This window comes from Polyodon spathula, chromosome 22, assembly GCF_017654505.1.
Source record: "Polyodon spathula isolate WHYD16114869_AA chromosome 22, ASM1765450v1, whole genome shotgun sequence".
Lineage (NCBI taxonomy): Eukaryota > Metazoa > Chordata > Actinopteri > Acipenseriformes > Polyodontidae > Polyodon > Polyodon spathula.
In genome coordinates, this window is record NC_054555.1 from 1,306,171 (window position 1) to 1,329,119 (window position 22,949).

Below are 22,949 nucleotides of genomic sequence, written 5' to 3' on the forward strand. Positions count from 1 at the left end.
GCCTTTATCAACTCTCAAATCGGCTCTATAATACAAATGCATATTTAATTAACAGTCCTTTTTAAACCGGGGTTTGGTTTAATCTAGTTAAACACCCTCTGTGTGACGAAGCTTAATATAATTTGTTTCTAGCAGTTATTTGAAAGCTGGTGAAGCCCATAACCGATGTTTAAATAAAATCATTACTACTAGTGTACTGACAGTAGTAGTAGTACTAGTAGTAGTATGCATCTGCGTTTGCCATCTAATATGGATTTGCTAATTTTCTTAAATACATAGATAAATAAAAAAAAATAAAAATAACGCTGCCCCCCCCCCCCCCCCCACGCCCACCCCCCCCGTGGCTTCATGTGCGCATGCTCACCACACCTCACTCCCCAGGAACCAGAGGCCAGGTATTGGGTTAATGAGTGACAGGACTTTATATCAAATGGAAACTGACCCAACCGCTTTTCATTTTTTTTAGCGTGCAAAAAAATGTTTCTCTGGAGAGGGTGAAGGTACACCAGCACTGTCAAAAAAAAAAAAAACAGCCAGGATTCCACAGCAGAGTTAGAACGACTTTAAACAGCAGCTTCGGTCTGAAGAAAAACGAAACAAAACACAGAGAGATGAACACTGTCCTTGATTAACTCAACAAAGCTGGAAGACTTGCTTGTGCCACGAAAAAAAAAAAAACTAAACCAAAAAAAATAAATTAAATAAACTGCGAACTGTGCCAACAACTGCTCGGTCTTCTCAACCAGAACGCATCTTATAGGAAGTTCCAATACGATTTTAAGACTCGAGGAAGCGCCTGCAAAATATGGATTGATCTGTGGATTAATATAACGTGTGGATTTTAAGAACAGCTGCTGCCGGTTGCACAGAAACTTTTCCTCAGGCCAAATATATAACTTTTATATATATATAGAAAGGCTATATATATATATATATATATATATATATAGAGAGAGAGAGAGAGAGAGAGAGAGAGAGAGAGAGAGGCGTTTCATTAATCTTCGATTACCAATATTTATTTTCGCAGCTTGTCAAACATCTTTTTATTTATTTATTTATTTTGTATTATTATTAGTGTTGTTATTTATTGTAGACCATGCTGCAACACACGAGTAAGAAATGTTTTACCATTGAGTCCCTGGTTGGCAAAGAAACCAATTCCTCGGCAGTGGACGAGCCTGTGAGACCCACGGCTTTAAGATTCACCGAGTCAGTCCACCCTCCTCCCTTTGGGAGCTGCTTCCAGAGCACCGGCAGGACCCTGTACAGCAGCCCGGATCTGATGTTCCCGGAGCCGTGTTCTCACTCCTCGAACCCCGCTCTCTCCCTGCACCCGCTCCAGTTGCCTTCTCAGTCGTTCATTAACCCACATCAAAGGGAGGCTTTGAATTACTATCCCTGGGTTCTCCGAAACAGATACTTAGGACACAGATTCCAAGGCAAGTATAGCTCCGTTCTGTATGCGTCTTTTATGTTCATTTATTTGTGTAAAAAACAAAGCTGTGTACTTCAGTTGTATAGTTCGTTTTAATCATCCGCGACGTTACGTTACAGGTACACACACTTAAACCGAAGAAAGAAACCTGTTTATTTAACACGTTATATAAGCAAATGATTTGTAATGTATAGTTTGAATAGTTTGCAAAATACACACGCCTGAATGAACAGTTCTAGCATAATTTAACATTTACCTTACTGTTAGCCACAAGTGCCCCCGGTTTTCCTCGGTATTACACAAGGATTTGCTCTGCAGCCCTACATATTGTGGACGGCACAAGGGTGTAGGCTGCTGTACTAACGTGTGAGCATTTGCTGTTGTTTATTTCATCACGAAATGATTATACACCCGACCTTAGTAAAATAGTCTATCATTGTAAAAACAAAAAAACAAAAACACTTAAATGGGTTGCGGCTTATTAAATATTAATGCCAAGAAAGTCCATATTACTGTAATTTAAAAACATATTTACCGCACTAAACCCATCCGCAATTTATTAATACATTATTATTTATTATTATTATTATTATTATTATTATTATTATTATTATTGTTGTTGTTGTTGTTGTTGTTGCTATAGATCTTATGGCTACATTTGCACTTGGTTTTGTTGTAGAATGAATACGGAAAATGAGCAGACACAGATCACAGATTTGGAGAAAGGCTTGCTCGGTTTGCGGTTTGAACACTACATGTTTTTTTACGGATAACTATGAAATAAACACAGGCTAAGCTAAGCTAAAGCCTTTATTGTGTGCAGACTGTTAAAGTATTTGCGTTATTTAATTAGGGACTATGAAAGCCTATGTTAAGTAAATATTTGCGAATGGTGCACAGTTTTGCAATAATGTGTTGTGATAAGAGTCACTCACATTATTCTTACTTTAGCTAGGGCCACATTCATTTAAACATCGGGGTTAGCCTGTCATATTCCTGTCAAATGTACAATGAACATCAAGCATCGTTTTAAAACACCATTCATGTACTGGGCAGTTTTCAAAAAGTTAAAATAAATATATAACTATCCTAGGCCTATATGAATAATAATGTCTAGTGCTTTTTTAAAAACAGTGTTATATAATACATTTTCTCTGAATTAACATTCAACATTCATCCTAATTTTTCATCAGCATTAATGCAATAGTCACTGCCAGCGCTGTACTCCAATACTAAATATTACAAGCAAGTTAAGTGCTGATAATTCATGAGAAAAAAAAAACAAAAAAAAACGAAAGTAAATCACGTTGTAATGGACGATACCCGAGCAGCGAGTTCTGTAAAGATACCTCAAGACATCTTTCACAGTGAACATCTTCCATCGTGACTCAATCTAACGCAGTGGGGATGGTGAAGCTGCGTTTCACTGTGTGGTTTAATAGCTCTTTTAGGAGATGTTGTGCAGAGTGTCAGGTAGATTAGTGTCGATATTGCTATTTTAAGGTTGAAGGCTACACTGTCATTCCTCGGGGCGCTACTCTTTTGTATTGCACATGCAGTCTGTACAGACCCCACAGGATACTTTCTTGGGGGTGCGCTTTACAATTGCATTCGTTTATGATACAATTCCCACCAGAAGATGATTGATTCCTGTCTTGGAACCAGTTCTGTTCCCATATATAACAGGACTTTGTGTCGAACCTAGCCGCAGCAGATCATTAAAGATGATTTTTATATTTATTTTTCTATTAACTGTTTCTTATGACAGCCTCAAAAAGGAATATATTTCAGATGTAGATGTGGGCCTATAAACAATACAGATGGCATGTGGATATTTTATTTAAAGGTTTTTGATTTCTAGGAGATCACTATGGTCTCTCTCTCTTTCTCTCTCTCTCTCTCTCTCTCTCTCTCTCTATATATATATATATATATATTGTTATGTAAAAATAACTGTGCAGTGTTTGTATTGTAAAAGCACATGTAAAAATATTTTAAAAAAACCTTTAGTTTATCAATTATCTGTTCAGTACATATGGATAGATATGTAATCAAAATAAAACTTTAAATGTAAAACAACATTTAATCAAATAAAAAAAAACAAACAAAACAAACAAAAAAAAAAAAAAAACCGTTGACTGAAAAAAAAAAATATGAAAGCTTTTCACGGTAAAATAAATAAATAAATACTGTACAAAACGTGTAAATGGTGTTTTTTTTTTTTTGGGGGGGGGGGGGGGGGGGGGGGGGGGGGTGGGGGGGGGGGGGGGGGGGGGTGTAACAGAATTTACAGTCGAATGGAACTGTAGGCCTAAATCAAACGGACGAGCGTTCTCGGGTTTCAATACATTTGTTCATTTGAAATAAGAAGGGCCATTTAGTTTGTCATTTCTTTAGAGGGCCAGTTGGGATGTAAAATCTGCCACACGAATGGCCTGCAACAATAGACTTTCGAAAGGAAGGAATTTCAAGTGAAATTCTTTGAACTAGCCGCTATATGAACAGACTGCAATTGCATTGGGAGGCCATGGTTACATACACTGGATTATTAGGCTTCAGGCCCTGAATGTGCGCTGTATATTTGTGCCATTTATCCTGTTGTGTTTTAAACACTGCCCGCTCACTATTTGTTTTTCTAAAATGTTTATTAAAGGGGCATTTTAAAATGTGCGCATGAGTTACCGAAGTGTGTTATCAGCAGCTTGTTTATGAAAATGCAAAAGAGTTTCTGAGAACGGCTTCCACCTTTAAAGCTGGACCAAGATGTTTTCATGAACACCAAACTGCTGCCAAGTGCAAAAATTCAAAAATGCAATGAAAGCAATAAAAAGTCTGATAAACGAAGAGTAAAATGCAACGGTGTTACAAATACACACTTCATAAAATGTCTCCGTAGTTTATTCCTATACAAACTGCAGGTAGTTTATTGCTGTGGTTAAAAGGTAGCTGAAAAGCACCCGGGTGTTTCTGCCACACTCAATACTTCTCAGAAATGAGATACGCAGTCCCAGTCCTTCAGCGCTTCTTAACTTCATTAAATTAATTATTTATACAATCTGTTAAACAAAAACATCGTATATTAATATATATATATATATATATATATATATATATATATATATATAGATATATATGTATGATATATAATATATATTTAATATCGATTATGTCGATGATAACAAATTTCAGTTTGACATATCTCGTAATCTTACACTATATATATGGGAATTCATTATACCCTTAAGGGTGTATTTAGCCTAATGTGATTAAGAGATGATCCTTGTGTGTGTGTATATATATAATATGTATATATATATATATATATATATATATATATATATATATATATATATATATTGATCAATGGCACAGTATAGATGCAATGATGATGATGATGTTTGTCTGTGTGAGGCAAGTTGGAACTTGGTTTCAGGAGACTAGGTTTCATGTGCATGTGTGTGCATGTGTGCATCCGTGTGTGTGCGTGGCTGTGTGCATGCGTGTGTGTGGAGGGGATTGGGTCTGACCTAGTTTGAGCTTCCCTCAGTACAGCACAGATGTAGCTGATCGGCAGGGATGTGAAATGTTTGCTGCCAGGACAAGGTGGTAGACTTTGTCACATGTTTGATTTAATATTTGTCTGGAAACCCGTGCAGCAGCATGACTTCACCCCTCAGGCAACAAACCCAACATTATCTTTTGTGCAATTAAAAAAAAAAACATTTAAAAAAATATATCTCAAGCAACTTTGATTCCACCTAAAACTAGGAAATTACACTATCCAATAACTGAAATACACTTTTCAAATGCAACTTTAATTAAGATTTTGTTCATTCATTTTTCTTCAATTGTTTTGCTTAACCCTTTGAAAAAATGATTTGCAGCAAAAGCAAGCCTGCAGTGTTTAAACAAGCCATGCATCCTTTCAATGGAAAGAGGTCAAAGAAGGCAGGGTAATAACCCTGTACCCGTTCAGTACATATTGATCTGTTTCTTTGATTTGTTTTACTCTTCATATGTACAGTGGAAAGAATTGGTCTGAGCAGCCTTGACTGATATAAAACTTCCTGAGCAGCTTATTAAATGCTGTGTTTTGTGTTCAGTCAGCTCCTGTATTAATTTACACTGTAGATCGTGAGCTGGAACTTTAGCCACCCTCCTAAAACAAGCAACAAGTATAGATGACAGATAAGAAAGTATTTGTATACAGACAACTCTTCAATCTCACGTAATGACAGCCCACACTCCCAGTCATACTGTACACCCAGTCCTGCTGCTTAACCAACTTCATGAGCCCAGACTTGCAAGCACAGTATAACTCAAATAAACAAATAACAGAAAAAAACAAAGCACACATCTTCTATATAAAGCACACATCTTCTATATAAAACACACACCTTCTATATAAAACATTTTGAGATCCAACAAGCATCCTAGCAGTTAGACACATGTGTTCTGCGGCATTTTGAACAATGTACACTAAGACTTGACAGAAGTGTTTGGTTGGGTTCTCCTTGTGCTTGGTTGTGTTCCAGACTCAGCAGCAGTGCTCAGGATGGGTGGTCCCAGTGACTAACAGGAGAAAGGAGCCCTTGTCGGCTGGTTGGCTCCCTGCTAGTGGGTCAGCCTCGTAGCTGTCAGGTGCTCTAGACTGGGCTAAGCCAGAGTCCTAGGGGGTTTTGCTCAGCTAATTGCTGGAAGTTGTTACTCAGATCCGGTGAGAAGATAAAGCCCCATTGTTTACTGACAGAAGACATCTACTTACTAATGGTGTCCAATAACTGTAAAAATAGTGTTTAGACAAGCCTAAATACTGCCAGGGGGATAGAGGGAGAGGAGTAGCTGGCAGGAGTGTCACAGAGCTGTGATCAGCCTGCTTGCTGCTTGACGGTTTCTTTAATAATGACAGCACTTACTGAATTACCCTGGAACCCGTGGATCTCCTAAACCAGCCTGAAAAAGGACAGCATCAGTGTCGTGGAGGCTCTAGTGAAAATACAGCTTTTGTACTCATTTCAAATGTTCAAATTCACTGCGTTTGCTGCAATAACCCGGCTATCCAATCTGCTGCAGCCAGTTTCCATGCAACTGTTATAAAGCCTCCTGGACTTTCATTCGAGGGCTGCCACTTTTAAATCCACTTCACAGATAAGATTAGGGAGTTTTTCTGTTTATCTTTACCTTGTTCACACTATAGCCCTTTAAAGATGACATACACTTATTGGGGTCTGTCCTCCAGTAGGGTGCTCGTCAAGGTCAGGCACCTATACCCTCCTTTACTTATGTCATGTCATTGTTACTTATACATGTTATTAGGAATTCTTATTATAATGAATTCATGTTTGGTTTATGGTTCAGAGTAAAGTGTAGAATATATATATATATATATATATGTGTGTGTGTGTGTGTGTGTGTGTGTGTGTGTGTGTGTGTGTGTGTATGTATGTGTGTGTGTGTGTGTGTGTGTGTGTGTGTGTATATATGTATGTGTGTATATTATATATATATATATAATATAATATATATATATATATATATATATGAGAATTAATTTGTCATACACAGTAATAACATTGTTATTAATAGAAATTACAATGTTAGCAATACCGGACAGGATGTCTGTGCTACCACTCTTTGTCATTGTCAGGCATGTAAGTTTTATTTTAACGGCCTTTAACAGAAATGCCACCTGTCTGCTCACACTTCCTCAGTCCTGGGGGCATTGTGTGCGGAGATGCACGCTCTGCACACTTCTGCACTATTCAAGTGTAAACTCACAACCAGGTTGCTTTGAAACCCGATATCACAATGCACTCTTCTACTGAAAGATTCCCTAATCCCCCAGGGCGCCATACCCCCTTTCCACCTCCTCTCCACCTAGATGCAGGCTGGTTACACCAATCGTCTCAAGCTTCAGTCCTGGCACACAGCAGCAGCCCCATTCAGGATGCCATCTGTGCTTCACCAGTTTCACAGCCATGCAGGCAGGGCATCTACCCCAAGGATATCCTGGCATCTGTCTGTTCGTTGGTCCGTCCCCCTCCGTCCCCCCCCCCCCGTCCCCCCGGGAATCCTCCCTGCTGTTCGGAAGGGTGTAGAGCCACTTCTGGGCAAGGTCTGGAGGGACATTGTGCTTCTCCGATCCCCAACGGAGATCTGGAGGTTGGGCGGTGACCCAGGTGAGGCAGAGGTTAGGTGAAAAACAAACTGCAGCTTCATGTAGAGAAGGTACATTAATGGATGTGCAAAGTGCCATGTAGACTGCATTGCAGCTGCAGTTTGGCTGCGTAATGCCTGTAATGCAGTTGCAGTTCATGATTGCATTGCAGCTGTGGTATAGCTCTCTTAATAAGAGGAAATTCAGATGCGCTCTTCTCCGGCCTCACCAGTTTAATATGGACTAAACGCCCAAGATGAGACTGCAGGACATTGCTGTACCCTGCACTCACACACTGCAACACACTGTTCTGTCTGTGGTTTCTCTTGTAACCACAATGCAACCAAAACTTTAAATAGTCAACAATTCTCCCAATGCATATTCAAAAGGATTTTTCAAAAGCGTTATAAAGAAATATTCAAATAGGACAAGTGAAAGTGCTGGTGGTCGACACTTTGACTCCATTCACAAAATGCACAAAATTATTTTGTGACAAACTGTAGATTGGGGTTTGAGGCGTATTTCTTACGTTGCCCCTTTTTAAAAATTAAAACAAGGACTCAGCTGACACGTGTAGAGTCCCTGCGGGTATTTCTTTCCAGATTGTAATCAACAGTGCTGCCGATTGCTTCAGTTTCAAGCAGTTTGATCTGACCCACAGGACCTCCTCCACAGCACGCATCATTTACATTCTGTCCCTTCAACATCACTTTCTTCTGTGGGACCAAAACCCTAACCCTACTGTACATCATTCCAGAGAAGCCAAGCTACATTTATGCCAAAACAAAAAATCTGCTATTTTTGACAAAGGGAGGTAACGCTGAGTCTAAATAGAGCAGAACAGCTATAAAACATTGTGGAAAGTGTGTGTGTGACAGATATCATGACTCTTTTCAGGTGTCAACTACAGTAACATGGGCTGGCTTTTGTGTGAGACAGTAAAACACTGTACACTGCTGCATGAAAGACAGAAGCGTAGGTTGGTTTGGATTCTTAATGACCTTCCTGGCCTTCTGAAATAGTGCCTTTCTTATCTTATCGATGTCCTTGTCACAAGACAGAGTGATAACACAAATCCCTGACATCTGTACTCTAGTGTACCTCAGTAAAAGCATTATAATAAAGCTTAATTAGATAAAGGTAGCCCTAGAGCATGGTAAACTGTGCAAAATCCTGCAAATCATAAGCCTGGTTTTTAATAAAAAGCATGCAACTAACACAGGAAGTCACACCAATGTGTGTGAGCATATCATTATATGTCAAACGGCAGAGTCAGGGTTTTGGGGGGAGTGGGGATACTGTTGTAAAAATCTATAAATGTATCTGTTTGATTCGCCTGCCGTTATGAAGCTGTAGATCAATCAAACTTTGGATCGTCATCATTTCTGATCAAAGAAAAAGGTTAAAGAGCCGGCCATGGTGTGAAGAAAACGAGCTGCTAAGAGCTCAACACCAAGGAGCACACCTCAGTGTCACAACCCTGACTGAACAACAGCAGCTCTGTCTGCACCCCAAACCTTCCGAACAACCCCTGAAACATTACAAAGCACTCAGCAGCGTGCGACTTCATCGGCATTCAAGCGACACTGCGGGTGTTCAGCATGAAAAAAAGAAAGTGGGTGCAGAGGATCGGAAAGACCCGTGTCCAGCAGGCACAGGTGCAGCTTCAGTACGGCAGGCACTTTGCGTGCTACTAATAGTAGTCACTCGTGCTGCCTGCAATCAAACAAAAGGAGATGCACAAGCTCAGTGGCTTCTCTGGTACAGCAAGGCGTTTATTCTGCAGCTATGCCTGTTTTCTAATCATGCCACCCCCCTCCCTTTCACACGGTCCTTGTTTTGTTTAGCGGCATTTAAAAACGGCTTTTGTTTTTCTACGCTCCCTTTCATGTTGGCACAGTCCACACGCACGGCGGGCACAGACTGCGCAGCAACATTTGCTTATGTAAAATGGTTCTGTTTTTACACATTGATTTTAATAAACGGTACATGGATCCTGCTCCTGGCGTGGCAGATGTTGTGCTCGGATGGGCGAAGCTCAAAAAACATTGAAACCATAGAAGGCCGTCATTTTAATATTACCCTTTATGACACTGTTGCAAAACAAAAATAGATGATACTCAAATTTGATTAATTGCTTTAAGAGCACCTGAAAACAACAATCAGCTTTGCATTTTTTCCAGTTTAGTCCATTTACTTATGAGGCCTCGCCAGACCGAAGTAGAAATGACTTTGGGAATGGAAATCAATGTGTGACCTCCTCATTTGCCAAGTTCATATCACCCTGTGGTTTGTATTCAATTATAATAAACAGAGCCATATGCAAGAGGAACCATTAGCAGTATTCCTTCGTGGGACCACAGACTACCTGTCTACACGTGCCACTCTCACAAGATCTCGCGAGCAGTTGTTAGGTGATGGCAGATTCACCTGGTTGAAAGTGTGTTTTCTTTGCTGTCACTTTAGCATCACAAGGCTGTTAAAAACCTGCACTCCCCGGAGAGCTGGCAGATGCCATGTTAACCACAGCGCTTGCTTTCCAGTCAGTGTTCCCTTGTGATGGCCAGAGATCACTCACTTCCCCTTTGCACCCTTCATTCCGGCAAACCCCTCTCTGGTTATAAAGAGTTCCTTTGTTTCATTAACCATGTGCATAGAAACAGTAGGCTGCTAATAGATAATCAAACACTCCCTCAGAGTGACTGACTTGGGATATTCATTATTATAGGCGATGGGCTCGTTATAACAGCAGTCTGAAGTACAGTCTACAGAAGGTAGCGAAGGTCAGAAGAGAGAGAGAGAGCGACCCATTTAGAAGAGGGGCTAAAAGTGTGTTTTGATTCCATTGAGTTCTATTCACTTTGGCTGGGAGCTGCAGATTCAACTGCAGGGCCTCTCCATGCTTCACGATTAAACCGACAGGGACGCAGTGCTGGAAGTTCATCGCTGCAAATCATCCAGAACTTCTTGCTCTCACTCTCGGGTTCAGACTGGAACACAGCAGATACATGTTTCTTCGGCCCCGTCTCTTCAATATCTACGTGCTTCCCTTAGGTAACTTCATCCGCCAACACAGCCTCATGTTTCACCCGTGCTGATGACACCCAGCTCTACTTAGAACTCGCCCCTGGATGTCCCTCTGCCATGGTCTAGCCCTCAGCTTGCATTGAAGACATCGAGGCCTGGATGTCTGCCAAGTTTCTTCAGCTGAACACTAGCAAATCTGAACTCCTTCTAGTAGGATCTAAAACTCAACTTAAGAATCTCAATATAGCTGCCCTGGACCTCAGAAACTGTCTGCTGCTGCTTTCCCCCACAGTACGAAGCCTTGGTGTACTTCTTGACAGCAACCTCTCCTTTGATGCCCACATCTCCTCTGTGGTCAAATCTTCCTTCTACCATTTTCGAAACATCTCCATAGTCCATCCCTACCTTTCCCTCCCGAATGCGGAGATACTTTGTCATGCATTTGTCTCCTCTCGCCTCGACTACTGCAACTCTCTATATGGTGGTCTCCCGGCACGCACCATAAACCGACTACAGCTAGTTCAGAAAGCCGCTGCCAGGATCCTTACCAGATGTAAAAAACGTGATTAGATCACCACCCTGCTTGCCCAGCTGCACTGGCTACCTGTAAAGTTAAGGATTATTTTCAAAACTCTCCTGCTCACCTACAATGCCCTTCATCACACAGATTCCGAGAACCTCCTCAACCTGCTGACCCGCTATGTCCATGCCCGCAAGCTGAGGTCCTCTGAGAACGCTCGTTTAACTTCATGGCTCCGACTCTGGAACTCACAGCTTTGGTGTGTGATGCTCACACCGTCGCTCGCTTTAAATCAACTCTCAAGACCCACCTGTTCTCTCTTGCTTTCCATGCTCTTTAAGCCTGAGATCTGCTATTAGCTGTTGTGTTGTTGCTACTATTTCATGTATTATGCTGCTATATCATGTATTATACATTTTTCACTGTATTGTATTATGTATTGTTTTTTACTGTATGTCATATATTATGCATTTATCTGTATTTGAAGTATTATGGATTTGCTTCTTGTTACTGCATCTTGTAAAGCGCTTTGTGATGGTGGTCCACTATGAAAGGCGCTATATAAAATAAAGATTGATTGATTGATTGATGTTTTGGCCATCAGTGCCATCATCAGTTATTAGTAAAAATTGTTATTTTGCATGAATTCCTAACCCTCTGTCAGTTTTACTTGTAAGTGGTCAGCTGTGTGCAACTTGCAAGCTGGAGCTGAGCGTTCTTCCTTTGTGTTCTGCTGCTGGAAACAGATGAAGACTGTAAGAGATCAGTGTGGAGTTCTCACCCCACACTGTGAATATCCCCTGCATAGCTCCAGTTATAGTGATGTAGTTAAATACTGTACCTCCAGACTGTGGTTAGTGTTCACATGGGTGGTCCTAAATGAGGAAACGGCAGCCAGTTCTGTTCATATCAACTGCTTGCGGTGTTGCTGACAAAAAACGATATTCTTGAAAACAGATCCTGTTAGCTGTTGGCTAGAGTCAGTGCTTTTATTGTCTATTTATATATATTTATATATATTTTGTTGTAATGTATTTTGTTTCTGTTCCGTTCGCTGTTGACAGAACTTTTTACCGGCCGTACATTTAAGGCAGCCACAGTGAGGCAGAGCAGAATCAGCAAGCACGCTCACACATTAAACTCAATGAACAGCACCTGTGGGTTTAATCACTGTCTGCTTTTGAAGTCAGTGATCTAGTCAGAGCTGCCACGACAGTGTCTTTATACAGCAGCAGTGACATGCAGGGAGATTAATGGAAAAGCACACAGCAGTGTAACCAGTATAAGCAGGTCAAAGAGAAGTTAGGTATGAAGGCATTCTTACACAAACCCACCGGGATTCCTTCATCACAAATTGCATTCTTTATTGATTACGTTTCAAAGATATAAATATATAGTCGTGTGCACCTTTATTAGAACACCCTGTTTGCGTCTGCTGTTTTGATCTGTTGTGCATATGAAAAACACTGCTATTAACAACCTTGGAAAATTGTGAGCGCCTAATTTCATTGATGACTTTAAAGGGCCACACGTGCAATTCATTTAAAATAGTAAAAGAAAAGGAACATCAAGCTACAAATGTGGTCTAACAGCTTCACACGAGTGTTTCTATATCGCTGATTACTGAGTGGAAAATGAAATTCTCACACCCAGAGACGTTCATTCAAGACTTTAAAATCTTAAAAGGAGCTGACAAAATGAACCCTGACAAATACTTCCAAGCGCAGCACAGAAACCAGGATCAGAGGAAATTAAAAGGAGACAGACAGTACAGAGGGGTAAGGGACACTTCTCTAGAGAGAGAGAGAGAGAGTGCTGATGGGTATGGAAAGGGTTACCAAGCCATGCTGCTGACTCTAAATGATTTGGCTCCTCTGAGATGATCCAGCCTCCTGTTTGCTCATGGTTTGGTGTTGTCTCCCCCTCCCTCAGGTGAGGACAGCAGCCCTGACAGCATGCTCCTGCATGGCCCGTTCTCACGCAAGCCCAAGCGCATTCGCACCGCCTTCTCCCCCTCGCAGCTGCTGCGGCTGGAGCGCGCCTTCGACAAGAACCACTACGTGGTGGGAGCCGAGAGGAAGCAGCTGGCCAATGGACTGTGCCTCACAGAAACTCAGGTAGGAGTCAGAGGGGAGGGGTTGGTGCATTCCAAATGCCTGAAACATGAAGGGCTGGGAGGGGAGGGGAGCAGGGACTCAATCAATTCAACCCCGCAATGCCAATCACAAGAAAAAGAAACACAGAGAACACCACAAGTTTATCGGACAGGGCTGCACAAGGACTTCAGCTGCACAAGTTGACTTTTTAATATTAAAATAAAAAAAGAAGTACTTCTCAGAATATTGCTTTGCTTAAAAAAATTGCAACTAAAGAGTTTGGGAAGAAAATATAGCAATGCTTCCCTAGCTTTACACCACTGTACGCAGTCTTACATCTCAAAGATAATGGGTTGTAATGATTAAGGATATGATTAGGGCTGGGGTTATGGTAATAACAACAGGGACTGGGTGGTGTAAATGGTAAAGGGTCATTCAAGATATTTCCTCCTACTCCCTGTATATAAAGACCAGCAGTGTAATAAACAGACAATTCCACTCACAATTGACCTGATTAACAGGCCTGTGCTGATACTCAAAGTATTTATCAGCCTTATTAAATCAATCCATTCATTAACGTGTTGGGTGCTGTCTGTGTTTTGATCTTTTTTGCACATGACTGGGGGAGTAGTCCACACCCATGTCAGTCTGGAAGAATTGAATTCCAGGATTAAAACATTTTAATGTCATGATTTATGTAGTCTTTGTACACGTTTTAATGTTCTACATGAAATAAGATCCTTGCATGGTGCTGCTTCAGAGACAGACGCATACCCATGATTATATAGTGCAGTACAGGTTTGTGCCTCAGGTAAAACTTTCTGCAGGATTAGAATTTTCTTTCCATAATTTTGACTGGGAATATTGAGTTACAAAACTCCCCAAAACTTGTAACTAGTATTTGGAAGTATGTTGTTAGAGTATAAAATGACCCACTTATTAAATTTTATTGTGTGTAGATACTGTGAAAATCATATCCTCTAAACGCTCTCGTTAAATTATTACAGGTATCTGTTTCAGGTATGTGGTGTGTGTATTGAAAAACATTCATGAAAACACAAAGCTGTAATTTAGCCATTTAAGATTTTTGTGAAATGAAAAACCAAAGGAGAGCACAGGACTTGCAAGCACATAGAGTTTGGTATGTGAGGGAGAGGTGGGAAGTACCTACTGTACTGTACTCAGAAGCAACACTCTGGAGTGCTTTGGATGAGTGAATACCATGGTGGCTAATTCTTTTTACAGTACAGTCCTACTGTGTTATAGGCAGGCTTGTTGTGTGCCAGAGTCTCTTCTATTATTATCATTAAGATTATGATGCTGAAGATGACGATTATGATGATTGTTAGTGTTATTATTATATGATGTGTTTTTTAGGTAAAAGTCTGGTTCCAGAACAGAAGGACGAAGCACAAGAGACAGAAGCTGGAAGAAGACTCTCCTGAATCCCAGCAGAAGTGCAAGGGCAGCCAGCATGTGAGCCGCTGGAGGGTGGCGACGCGGCAGGGCAGCCCCGAGGATATCGACATCATATCAGAGGACTGAAGAAAACACCAGCCCTGTGCACACTGAACCACAAACACACATCACAGCCTTGTGCAGCAGCTCAGAACCTTTATTACAAAGTGAACATTCTACACCACACAAGAAAAGACTTGTGCAAATACACCACATAACAAACCATTTAAAAAGTCTTGCAGAATTAATGAAGAAAAGCTGTCCACTTGCATCGTAACTACAGTGAAGGGGTCTGGTAGGGAGGGTTAAGAACAACTATTAAAATATACTCTGAAATCTTTTCCATAAAAGGACTGCAGTTCAGACACTGAAGCCTGAAACATTTCAAAACTTTGTATGAAAAAGGAAATTATTATGAAACAAATGGTCTATGCAAATCTGTGTGCATATAATGCACTATGAGCCTGGTGATCCCAGGTTCAAATCCCTGCAGAGTCTCACAGTCTAGGTAGAAGCAACTCATAAAAAACGCCTATTGGTTTAAACAGACCCCATTAATACTGACTTTTCAGCTGGATTTTAGTTCTATTTGCAGCAGTGCCAGGTGTGCTTGTATGTTTCCAACAAGGTGAACATCTGAATGCAGTAAACCCTGCAGGATGCAAGCTGGTAGGCAAACTAGGTTGTTTCATACTCGTTTTATATATGGAATCATTTGCCCTTACAGAGTTGCTCTACCGTTGCAATGCAGTGGCAGTGATGCTAATCTGCAGTTACTGCAATGCAATTGTAACCTATATCATACATGTCAGTGCCAGCTTTGCACTGGTGCGGGCACAAACCCCCCCCCCCCCAAAAAAAAACAAACGGGTTCCGAAGTTCTTTCTCCTACTTTAAGAATTCTAGGATCGGAGCAAAATCCAGGTTTTGAGGGAAAACAGAAATAATTCCTCAGAAGCTTTATGCCGGGTCAATGGATCTCATTTTCTCTGGTCTCGACCTTATTTGGGGTTTGAATCGAAATTGAGGGAGTAAAGCGAGAGACTGTAAACTAAACTGCCTGTAGCGTTCCTGCAAAACCATTCCCACCCTGTTTGAATAAAACACAAGGTTCGTTTTTGCCATTGTCTTAAACTTAAACTCAATTTTGTTCAATCGGATTCGTTTTTATTCTATAGAGGAAGCTTTGGCCTGTGACTCTTTGATCTGCGCTCACATTTCCATTACTAGGGTGTTACCTGTACAAAGTCTTGAGCTGCAAACCATTACAGGGCTTCGGTGGAGTTCCGTCATTTCAGGGTTTTACTGCAGTAAATATAGTTTAACATGTGGAATCAGAAAAAACACTGACCTACACAACATCACCAACACGCGTGCAGTAAAGGGGGCTAAAACTGCAGAAGTAATCAAACGAAAAACAACATTTTTTTTGCAACTTCAGGTGTTTACAGCCAGGCTTTGACTGGATTTTAAGACTCGTTGTCGTTCTGGGAGAATATCACAGTGATTGCAGCTCAGACGGTTCACGCCGTGAGGACAATAAAGTTTTGGAAAAACGAAGAAAAAAAATGTAAATAAATGACTGCTGATTTTGGGGGCATTAGGTTTTTTGTTTTGTTTTGTTTTGTTTTAAGAATTGTTTTTGACAGGATTTCCTGTAGGGTTCAATAAAAGGAATTTTAAAAACATTCATTTTGAAGAAAAAAAACCGATATGGATAGGAATTGTTCTGTGACAGTTAGGATTTGCACTGGAACTTTAGGCAATAATAATAATAATAATAATAAATAATAATAATAATAATAATAATAATAATAATGCAATCTTAATTAATACAATATGAATTTGTTTCCGTGTGGAATCTTGACGTCTTCAAATACAGACTGCTTGTGTGTGTTTGTTTTAAATTATTGAAGCTCTATCTTAGTATGCCCAAGTGCAGCGTTCGTATTATAATAAACACGCCTATGCGGTTTACTGACTACAGCAATATGTGGACACTTGTGATTTACTTTTGTTTATTTTGGGTGTTTTTTTTTTGTAAATTAATTTCAGTTTTCCTTTACTTGTTTAAATGTTTAAGTGTAGATGGATATTCACACAATTTCACCACGCAATTCTCATTATCGCGTAACTGAATCCCTGCAGGCCTACTCGAGCAGGGCTTCTCTGTGTCGCCCATTCTCGATTTCTATGGATGAATCCCTTGGGTTTATCAATTTTAAGAACTATTGCGAAATACATGTTACACAAAATATTGTTCTAAAAATATTTTCTTACTGGCTGTGAATTAGCGGAATATTTTAATATGCAATTTAAATAACATAATTACAAACTTGTTCAATAATAATAATAATAATAATAATAATAATAAGTCCGATGTTTCGTATTGAAATCCCTAATAGTAAAAACTGGTACATTTTTGAAGCATGGAATTTGGAACCTCGAAATTATGACTCTACTGGATGAAACTCTGTTGGATGAAACGCTACTGGATGAAACTCTGTTGGATGAAACTCTGTTGGATGAAACATTTTGGATGAAACTCTGTTGGATGAAAATTTGGATGAAACTCGAAATTATGAAACTCTACTGGATGAAACTCTGTTGGATGTTGGATGAAACTCTGTTGGATACTGGATGAAACTCTGTTGGATGAAACTCTGTTGGATGAAACTCTACTGGATGAAACTCTGTTGGATGAAACTCTGTTGGATGAAACTCTGTTGGATGAAACTCTGTTGGATGAAACTCTACTGGATGAAACTCTGTTGGATGAAACTCTGTTGGATGAAACTCTGTTGGATGAAACTCTGTTGGATGAAACTCTACTGGATGAAACTCTGTTGGATGAAACTCTGTTGTATTCTTGTGTTGTTGAGTAATGGGACCGACACTAGACGGGGCTCTGAGGGAATGATCCAGAATGAATGAACACGAAGCTGTGCAGGACACACTTTGCCAATTCATTAGGTCACTTGCTGGATCTCTTTAATGTTGAATACATTATGAAATGTGATGTTTTATATAAGATGCGTGTTTTGTGTTCCTATTATTATTATTATTATTATTATTATTATTATTATTATTATTTTGAAACATTGCTTGTAAAATATATTTTCTGTTCTGGTTGTATAGGATTGATATCCGTTTGTAAATGACGAACCATGTGGACTGTAATATAATTATTCCAAGTAAATATTTTTGTTCCACAATAAAAGTTACAATTTGTTTGCAAGAAAAGTCTTCTTGAATGTAATTTACCCAATAGGCATCATAAAATAACATTCTAAATACGAAAAACATACAAACATTGGAATTAAAAAAAAAAGTTTTATATCTAAAAATATATATATTATTCAAATATAAATATTATTATTTTGGGTAATCAAAACCCATATAAAAATAGGCTAAATAAAAAGTTCATTTAAGGAAATGTATTAAATTTTATCGAATGATTAATTTTCTTACCTGATTTTGGACTAAAATTAAACAATTAATTAGACACACACACACACACACACACACACACACACACACACACACACATAATATATATATATATATATTATATATATATAGATATATATATATATATATATAATATATATTATATATATACCGAATAATAATGAAATGCGTTTTCATTTTATTAATTTAAACGATAGGTTAAAGGCTGCCTATATACCTGGTTTAAATTTATCACACTCTCGTGTATTATTATTATTATTATTATTATTATTATTATTATTATTATTATTATTATTATTATTATTATACAAAATGGGATTACCCTAAATGTTCCCTCCAATTACGTACACAGACGTAATTCAAAGTTGTGTGAATATAAAAGTCGTTAAAAATAAAAGAATGAATACCGCAATGCTCTGATGCACACGATGTATTTATTTGTATGTGTTTTATTAGAATTATATACGAGCAGATAGATATAAAACAATAGTTATAAATGATGCTTTATAAATCATTGTTTTATTTCTGCATACACTAGAATAGCTCAACGCATGCCTTTACTGATTCAATCTGAGCAGGGTCATATTAAAATAGCACACGGGATTATTACAAGCCCATTTAAAAAAGAAAACAGTGTCTTTGCAGGTTTTCTGCTAACGTGTCTACATCACTGGAATTTCAAAACGTTTTTGTTTTAACGAGTTATAAGCCAAATAAGATCGAAGTGGTGACAGACGTCCGCTCGCTGTGTGTTTTTCTCTGGCCCTGTGAGATGTCTATGTATTTAAGACGGTCTGTTTGAGGAGAAACACACAGGCCGCTCCTTCGCTCCAGGGCAATGCATTGCACCACACATCCGTTAAACCACTCTAAACAAACCGTATTTTCAGGTTGTGGATTACAAAAGAAACAGGTGAACTATTCAGCAGGGTATGTGCTTTGCGTTTAAGATAACTCTTTTGGAGGCTGTGAGGTATTTCAGCAGGTTTACAAGGATAAATATTTTTAATTTTAAAATGCATTAGGATCTCCAAATGTTCCTTGAAAAGTGCATTGCCGCATATTCTGCATTCTGCTTGAACAATGCTGGACCGGATTAGGATCTGTTTGAATCAACAAACCGCGGTTATATAAATGCAGTAAACAAATAGCAGAACACGTGTAAATAGCCCACATGCTATCCACGTTTACTTTATTGGTTCCATCAGCGAAGTGTCCTCGTAAATAAATTGCTATTGCCACACTTCATACAATGTGAAGACAAGTTTGAAAAGGCATAGCTGATTATTATTATTATTATTATTATTATTATTATTATTATTATTATTATTATTATTATTATTATTATTATTATTTCTGCTCATGTTAACACGTATTTGGTGTATATGCCTTCTCTATTTTTAAAAGCAGGATTATCAAAAAACAAACACTCAGTTACAAATCTGTAAACACCTGTCGGGAGTAAATGGATCATAAATTTGGAATGCGAAAAGCAATGTGTTTAATTAAATGACACACGTTTCGGCTAGAAGACTTTTTCAATGAAATGATAAATTCAGAACGATTTACTCTAATCATTATTAATGAAATTAATTAAGCCTATACCAATTCAGTTATCTTGTTTTATACGACCTGAGCCTGGTAAATCAGTCAACAGTGTTGTGTTCATCAAGTTTATTCAAAGTGCTGCTTGTCAGCGTGCTGTGTTGTTGGTGATCGTTTGAGATAGTTATTGAATGCCAGTCTGCATCCATTTGCATTACAGCTTGTGTAGAAAACCACAGAGCAGTTGCTGTAGCCGCTAATGAACACTATTTTCGATTGAGTTTATTTTATTTGCTATTCTAAATTTCGATAGATCCAGTAAGGGCAGCTAGGAAGCAAACATTGACAGGCTGTGCTCAGAGCCTGAGTACAGTAAGAAGGGAGATTGACCTCCATCAAGCAGGAAAAGGTCAATAATAGCAGTAGTTTTCTAGAAGGATACTTTGAGTTTTACTTAAAAGCCTACAAGTAACAGTAGGCTGCTTTTACTCCAGTAACATATTTGAATACTTTTTCCACCCCCTGTAAATCACAGCATAGCCTTTATATATACTTTTCATTGAACAATGTTTACAGAGGGGAAAGCTTTAGTGAATCCGGATGGCACCCGAGCTCTCTAAGAGTGTGAAGCGATGTCATTGTTCAGCTGTCTGTTTTGTTTTCTAAGCAGGTATTCAGCCCGTGGGTGTATCGCAGTTGAAGAGGCGGCCCTTCTTTTTCATCTTCTCAGGTAAGTGTCTATTTATCACCACTCCACTGTTCCAGTGTGTGAACGGGTTGGTGCTTTCCCTAAATGACTTTGTAGTCCTAATATCTCTGCAGGCGCCCCGTACTGTGTGCCTTACATCTTCTGAACAGGCCTGCTATTTGATATACTCCGGTTATTATGTATTAATTGATTCATTTTTGCAGTAGTATTTGTGGTATAGGCTAATATTTTTTTTCTGCACAGTACAATTTTGATTCAGCGGCATTGGTAGGTTTTTGTGGGGAATTAATTAATACCACCCGAACGCAATAGGTGTTTTGCATTATTTAAATATATGAAGTCATTGCTTTGCCTGAAGAGGTCTTAACCCCTGAATGGAGTGCATTGACAGCCTGGTTATTTCACTCAATATGCTGAGTATGGGCTGTGCATTGTGAATGTAGTTCCGGGAGTTTACCACATTACATGTGATCCTGAGTGCTGCTGCAATACTCCTCCTCTTATTAATGTAACATTAAGCTGCACCTCAGTAATGGTCTGGGCTACAGATTTAATGTCATGTTTTAGGGTCTGCAGGGTGCTGCTCAGTTGCTCCAAGGTTCCACAGTATAGGGTGCAGCCTTTTTGAGTTCCTCTCTATTGGCGATGAGAAGGAAATCAAGCCGAGGAGACTGACAATCCAGTGATGTCAGCAGCATGCCTGGTCTGGTGCTGTAGCTGCCAGCACTTGTTGCAGGAGACTCCCGCCAGCCTCCATGCATGTGAATGTAAACAGGACCAAGACTAGAGCAATGCAGTGCCAGCCGAGCGTTGGGCTTGGTTGATTGGGGGGGGGGGAATCATCTCTGCTGGCAGAAGAGGCTCTGTTTAAACCACGGCATGGACCCTCTTCCCTTGTAGGGAACAGGATCTGGGGGTGAAGGATGCACTTGTCTATTGTATCGGAATCTGCTCTGCTTTTGAATTTTAATGGAATACTCTAAACAATGGGATGACTCAAACTGCTGTGGAATGGGAATGCTTTAATCATACCCTGCTGTTTGCTCTTTCAGCTAACTGAGTTTGCAGTTGTAAATAAACACTTAATCTTTATTTTTTTCATGAATTGCAAGCTCAATAAATTTCAATAGTATTTAAGAAAAGAGTCCTTAACGTGAAAGGCCCCATTGTCTCATGCAGTCATTACATAAAAAATAAAACAGCCTGTCTGTCTGCCAAGCCATACACGATCTACAATATACAGTGTATAAGTGAATAAGTTACTGAACAACTTGGTGCCCGCAGTCGCTGCTCGATGGATGGCGCTAGTAGATAAGTGGGTGTAGCAGGGGCACCAAACTCACCGCCCTCTCAGATGTGTCCCAACTGGTTGTCGGAGGTGGAATAAATCACGTCTCCACCATTGATCTGCTGAGCTAAAAAATAAATAAAAGAATGAATAAGAAATCCATGTCTAGTTTGGATGTGTGCAAAGACAGCAGCTCGGTTATCAGTGCTTAACTGGTTTTACTGTACCACAGGATTTTCACACTTCCCTATTCGGATAAGCTAAGCGTAGTTTGTACATTGCACTCAACACCTTTTCTTTAGGGGGTGCTATTTAACAAGTGCGCAATACAGGCTGAGGCGAGCGTTTCTTTGATCACCCAGCTTTGTGAGAAAGGGTGACTTAACTTCTGTGTGTAGTGCTTGTGAGCAAGTAAGTCAGGTTTGTACAGATGGGAGATCTGCTATTCCTAAGCACTTCCACTTCACTTCATTATGAACCCCTGCCCATTGTTTGGTTACTCCTCTTTACAACTAGCAATTAAATGAAGTAAAATGACTAGAAAACATTAGGTGTTCAGTTGCTGGAATTCGTGTGAATTTGTCAGCGTTATTCTAAAGTGTGGCAGAAGAAACTTTCAAACTCTCAAACCTGAATGCCGTTGGCTGTTGTGTTTGAGTGTGCTGAAGTACGTTGTACTGTTGAATGAGTGCAGTTAATGAATGTGCAGAAATTGCTTATGTAACAGGGTGGAAGGCAAGGCATCTTAACCTCTATGCAAAAGAGCAGCATTCTTCATTACAGAGCTTTTAACCTCATCTCATTTGACCTCACCGACAGGGGATAGAGTCTGTAACGGCTGTGCACCCCACAGCACTGCCCGCTGCACTTATTAACTACACTGCACGACGAATTACCCAATTAAACGCACGTTGGCATGTGAACACTTCCGGGTGCCTGAGTGTGACAGACGCCCATGAACCCCTCTTTCTAGCACAAGGATTCTTCCCCTCACTAGTAACTTGTGGCATTGTCTGTCTTTTCCTGTTTATAATTGCTTCTGGGAGAGTCAGGGACCCCCAACAGGAATACCGAGAGCCGTTTCTTACGTTGCCAACAAGCGAAACAAAAAGAAAATACTTCATTCTAAACATAAATGTTATAGAAAAGAAGGTTTGGTTTATCGCACAGTAACAAATAAGTTATCAACAGTCAATGATACATTTCCAGCCCACGTCATGCAAACCGTGGTTTACAGTTCACG

At 39.6% G+C, this 22,949-nt stretch overlaps 1 protein-coding gene across 1 annotated transcript; it reads left to right on the top strand.

Moving 5' to 3' along the window:
- The first annotated feature begins 1,005 nt into the window (after nucleotides 1–1,005).
- LOC121297435 (homeobox protein EMX1-like) lies at nucleotides 1,006–16,287 on the top strand. The gene is made up of 3 exons (XM_041223758.1): nucleotides 1,006–1,439; nucleotides 13,072–13,256; nucleotides 14,613–16,287. Exons 1-3 carry the CDS (start codon nucleotides 1,097–1,099, stop codon nucleotides 14,778–14,780), a joined length of 696 nt encoding a protein of 231 aa, XP_041079692.1. The 5' UTR covers nucleotides 1,006–1,096; the 3' UTR covers nucleotides 14,781–16,287.
- The last annotated feature ends 6,662 nt before the right edge of the window (nucleotides 16,288–22,949 follow it).

Bases quoted from the DNA above. Each gene is read 5' to 3' on its own strand.
- LOC121297435 (XM_041223758.1), top strand. From the start codon at position 1,097: ATGCTGCAACACACGAGTAAGAAATGTTTTACCATTGAGTCCCTGGTT. The intron at 1,440-13,071 runs GCAAGTATAGCT...CCCCTCCCTCAG, and splicing joins CTTAGGACACAGATTCCAAG to GTGAGGACAGCAGCCCTGAC. The intron at 13,257-14,612 runs GTAGGAGTCAGA...TGTGTTTTTTAG, and splicing joins TGTGCCTCACAGAAACTCAG to GTAAAAGTCTGGTTCCAGAA.